This window comes from Dromiciops gliroides, chromosome 6, assembly GCF_019393635.1.
Source record: "Dromiciops gliroides isolate mDroGli1 chromosome 6, mDroGli1.pri, whole genome shotgun sequence".
NCBI classification, from domain to species: domain Eukaryota; kingdom Metazoa; phylum Chordata; class Mammalia; order Microbiotheria; family Microbiotheriidae; genus Dromiciops; species Dromiciops gliroides.
Window position 1 is genome coordinate 104,705,408 of NC_057866.1, and position 5,017 is coordinate 104,710,424.

General features: G+C 40.1%; 1 protein-coding gene across 1 annotated transcript; it reads right to left on the reverse strand.

Moving 5' to 3' along the window:
* Window positions 1-3,636: 3,636 nt before the first annotated feature.
* LOC122731413 (olfactory receptor 480-like) lies at window positions 3,637-4,581 on the reverse strand. Its single transcript, XM_043971517.1, has one exon. It carries the CDS (start codon window positions 4,573-4,575, stop codon window positions 3,637-3,639), a length of 939 nt encoding a protein of 312 aa, XP_043827452.1. The 5' UTR covers window positions 4,576-4,581.
* Window positions 4,582-5,017: the final 436 nt, after the last annotated feature.

Genomic DNA, 5,017 nt, shown 5'->3' on the forward strand with positions numbered 1-5,017 from the left:
TATATAGCTACACCCCACCCCCCGCCACACACACACACACACACACACACACACACACACACACACTATCCCCACCTGGGATATGCACAGAGTTCCTGTGCCCTAGCTGGCCTTGGGCCTGGCCCCGAAAGGGGCCAACAAATTAGATTGGGGGGTGTAGGCAGCCGTCCCAAGGTCCCTGGGAGATAAGGGTTTTTTAAGGATGAGATGTAAAGCAGTTGGGGGTCGGTCAGTCGGTAGAAGGAGTGGAGACACAGAGAGACGAAGGAGGAGATTTCATGGCGGCAGGAAAGAAAGTTAAACACAGAGAGGTCGTATGTCCTATCTTTCTTTATCCTTATCTCTAAGTTTATTCTTATCAACAAACCCTGTTTTTTGCTTTTATTGAAAGGCAGATAAAAGCTTTCAGACTGGCGAGGAAAGATGCTGAGCCAGCTATAGAAAATTACACCAGTTAGGAAAATTCCTATACCAAACACAATTTCAGTTCCTTCATCTCTCTAACTAGTTTGGCTTGAATCCATGGACACATGACCTTGTGGTTGTTTCTGCCTTTGTTGTGTTTTTTATGACATATTCTTAGGCAAAGGACTGTTAGGGAAAGCTGTGGCCCTCTGAATCTCAAAAAGTCAGAAGAACAAAATGCCAGAGGTTTGGATATTGGAGTTTATTCTAGTGTCTGCAGGCAACCAATTCCATACCACCAGCAGAGCACTAGGAGATCAGAACTTATCCTAACAAGGTATTGATTTCACAATCAGGATTCCAGACACCTACAAGCAAGGAAGACACTATCCTTTTTGCATTTACAAGTGAACTTTTGAGAGCCAATGCTTTGTAGCAACTATTTTAAGTCTGAGACTACTCTCCCAGGATTTGAGGTGGTATAAGGGAGAGTATGCAAATGATCCACAAGGATGCTATATCTTTGGGGGGGGACAGGGCAATGAGGGTTAAATGACTTGCTCAGGGTCACACAGCTAGTAAGTGTCAAGTGTCTGAGTCCAGATTCAAACTCAGGTCCTCCTGAATGCAGGGCCAGTGCTCTATCCACTGTGCCACCTAGCTGCCCTGATGCTATATCTCCTTTTGTTTTTGTTTTTGTTTGTTTGTTTGTTTTTGCAGGGCAACAAGGGTTAAGTGACTTGCCCAGGGTCACACAGTTAGTAAGTGTCAAGTGTCTGAGGCCAGATTTGAACTCAGGTCCTCCTGAATCCAAGGCCAGTGCTTTATCCACTGCACCACCTAGCTGCCCATGATGCTATATCTTCTTAAAGAAACTTTCTATGGTCCGCATCTTTCTCTGTCTACTCATTTTGCCTATTTCTTAACATTTAACTTCTTAAAGTGGGGCCCTGTTTCCCAGATGCACTGTCCCAAGTTTCAGGGGGTTCAAGGTGGTACAATTTAAGGAGGGGAAGGTTCTTTACTCACCTGGCCTGTGCTCTGATCTGTAAATAACCCCAAGCCTACTTACTATTCAACCAGGCAACAGAATTTTATTTGCTGTGGTTGAAAGCTCTGGTGAGCCTATGGCTCACTCACCTGGGCCACAGTCTCTCAAGATTGCTTCCTGGTTCTCAGCTAGGGTAAAACAAATAAATTCCACCTCAGCTCCAGCAGAGACCCCTGTAATCTCCCCCTGGCCAACCAATTGACCCTCTCATCAAACCATGAGCTTAGTTCCAGAAGATGCTGTTGCTGCAGCTGATTCAGAGGTTCCAGGGGTAAATTTCTCTGGCATGGCCTCCCCGGGGCTGGATCTGTGTTGCTGGGACCCAGGTCTGGGTGGCCAGCCTAGGGCTAGATCTGTGTCAGCTTGGCCTGGGTCTTTGTGCTATATCTTCTTAGTATTAATTGAAGATAATTGGTTAAATTACATAGGGTAACTAGAAAATCTTTCAAATGATAATATTGGATAGATATTAATTGCCACTGAAGATTGCTATTGGGGAGAACATACAAAAGTCAGGAGAGAGGTTCAGGTGAATGCTATTAGAAAAACATTATAATCCCTTGATGTTACCCCTATAACTCTGAGTGCAGTCAACCTTACTTTGTGGGTCCTGACTCATTAGAATGTGTTTGTGTGTGAGTGTGTGTATATGTATATGTGTGTGTTGGGATAAGTACCCTGAGAGCCTATATGAACTGTACAATAAAAAGAGAAATTATGAGGTAAAAAGAGAAAGAGGGACTAGCATTTTCAGGTTTCAAGTTATTTTATGAAGTGGTTATGATCAGATTATACCATAAAATGATTATTTCACAAATGATATTACTTTGGGGGAAAGGTAGAACAATAGCACAGAATGGGAAATACAGAATCATAATCAAAATTAAATGTTAATCAAGTCCTTGGAAAAAAACAAAAATTACAAAGTGATGGGAAAGATATTCATTTTTGAATAATGCATGACATCAACCAGAAGGACTAATAGCATATTAGGAAAAATTAGGAAGCAAAAATTAGGAAGCTGATAATATAAGTGGATTCTGCCTTGATAAGACCAGATGTGGAATACCATGTTCATACCTGACCTTCTAATTTTAGGAAAATATTAAAAACATTGTTGTTTGTCCTTCACAAGATCAGGGTGATGTCATGACTTGCACTGAATTGGATTTAAGTAAGGGAGGGCTGGGCAAGGTCTCCAAGCTCACTCTCTCCTCCAGTGGCAAGATACACATCAGGATGACTAGAGAGGGCCCTGGATGTTTGAGTCAATTGGACTTAAGTGACTTGCCCAGGGTTACACAGCTAGTAAGTGTCTGAGGTGAGGTTTGAACTCAGATCCTCTTAATCCCAGGGCCAGTACTCTATCCAGCTGCCCCTGTTAAAAATATAGAAAGCATCTCATAGAAAATAACCAAGATGGTTATAATAATTTTTGTGGTGGCTAAGAATCAGAAATCAAAGGAATGCTCATCAATGGGGGAATGGCTAAATAAGCGAAGGTATATGATTGTAATGGAGTATTATTGAACTATAAGAAATGACAAACAGGATAATTTCAGAAAATCCTGGAAAGACTTATATGAACTGATATATAGTGAAGTGAGCAGAACCAGGAGAATATTGTGCACAGTGACAGCAATATTGTTTGAGCAGGAACTGTGAATGACTTACCTATTCTTAGCAATACAATGATCCAAGACAATCCCAAAGGACATACTATAACCTCCACAGAAAGACCTGACATTGATTGAACACAGACTGAAGCATGTTATTTTCACTTTCTTTCATTTTTTAATTTTATTCAAATTTTCTTATACAGAATGACTAATATGATGTTTTATATAATTGTACATGTATAACCTATATCTGATTCCTTACTGACTTAGGGAGGGAGAAAGGGAGGAAGGGAAGGAGGGATAGAATTTGGAACTCAAAACTTTAAATAAAAATGCTTCTTATTAAAATATTTTTTGATTTTTAAAATTCTAATCTTTATATAATGAAATATTAAAAACTAATGAAGAAAGACAGTTTCATTATTGTTTTGGCATCCCCCAAATGTTACACAGTGCCTGGGACATAGTATCAATTGAACTTGTTTAGAGTCTCCTCCAGCAGAGAAGTCAGGTGACTCTGGTCAGCCTCACTGATAAATAACTTGTTGTATTGACTTGAATTCATGAAAAAAGGTGTTTTTTACTCATCAGTTTTCTCAGGGCCCCTTTTACTTCATTGTTTCTTAGACTATAGATCAGGGGGTTCAACATGGGGATCATTACAATATAGAAAACAGACATTACTTTATTCACATCTGTTGAGTAGCTAGACTTGGGCATCACATAAATGAATGTAAGGGTGCCATAGAAGAGAGTGACTGCAGTGAGGTGGGAGCTGCAAGTTGAGAAGGCTTTGGATCTTCCCTCAGTGGAGCTTATTTTCAGGACAGAGAAGAGGATGTATACATAAGAGATGATGATAATTAACACTGTGATCATAATTATTGACCCAGTAGAGGCAGAAGGAAGAATTTCAGCAAGATCATCTTGGGAGTAGGAAAGCTTTAAAAGTGGTGAGTAATCACAGAAAAAATGATTGATTTTGTTGGGTCCACAAAAGGACCGATTCAATAAGCAACCAGTGAAGATCCAAGCATTTACACAACTACCCAAGTAGGATGTGATGAGTAACAAAGTGCAGACCCTACTAGACATGTTAGTGGAGTAGAGTAGGGGTCTACAGATGGCCACATACCGATCATAGGCCATCACAGCCAGCAGGAAGCACTCAGCTGTACCAAAGGTAGCGCCACAGAACATTTGGGACACACAGCCTCCAAAAGGGATTATGGTTTTATCCACAAGGAAGTTCTTGAGCATAACAGGTGTGACAGATGAGGAATATGCAGAGTCCACAAAAGCCAAGTGGCTGAGGAAAAGGTACATTGGAGTGTGAAGTTGGGAGCTATTTCTGATCAATAAGATTATGGCAAGGTTACCAACTAAGGTAACAGCATAGACACCTAGGAATATCAAAAAAAGGATTACACGAAGTGTTGGATCATCTGTTAACCCCAAAATAATGAATTCATTCACAGCAGTGCAGTTTTTGCCAGACATCTGTCTTGGAAAGAGTACCTATTAAACAGAACAAAAAGAGATAAAAATGGAATATAGAACTAATATTTGGATATTTCTATTGATGTATTCAGGAAACATTCACTGGACACCTCCTACATGCCTGTTATATTATCTTACTCCCATACTTGGCTGCTATGTGCCATGTCAATGTGTCCATAAACAAAGCAGAGATGTACAAATTTCTTTCCTCCAAATTTTTCCCTGTGGATCAACAATACTGTGTGATCTGCCAATTTTGTCATTGTGACAATATGAAAAATTCTGTAATAATGAAGAAGATAGTTGAATTCCCACCATATTTCTTAAATATATGTAAAGCCCATATACAAATGTATAAATACTGGTCTGCCAACTAACCATCATAGTTAATCCCTTGCAAAGAAAGTCTACTTTGTGATCCATCACCTCTCATAGGACCAGT

Bases quoted from the DNA above. Each gene is read 5' to 3' on its own strand.
- LOC122731413 (XM_043971517.1), bottom strand. From the start codon at position 4,575: ATGTCTGGCAAAAACTGCACTGCTGTGAATGAATTCATTATTTTGGGG.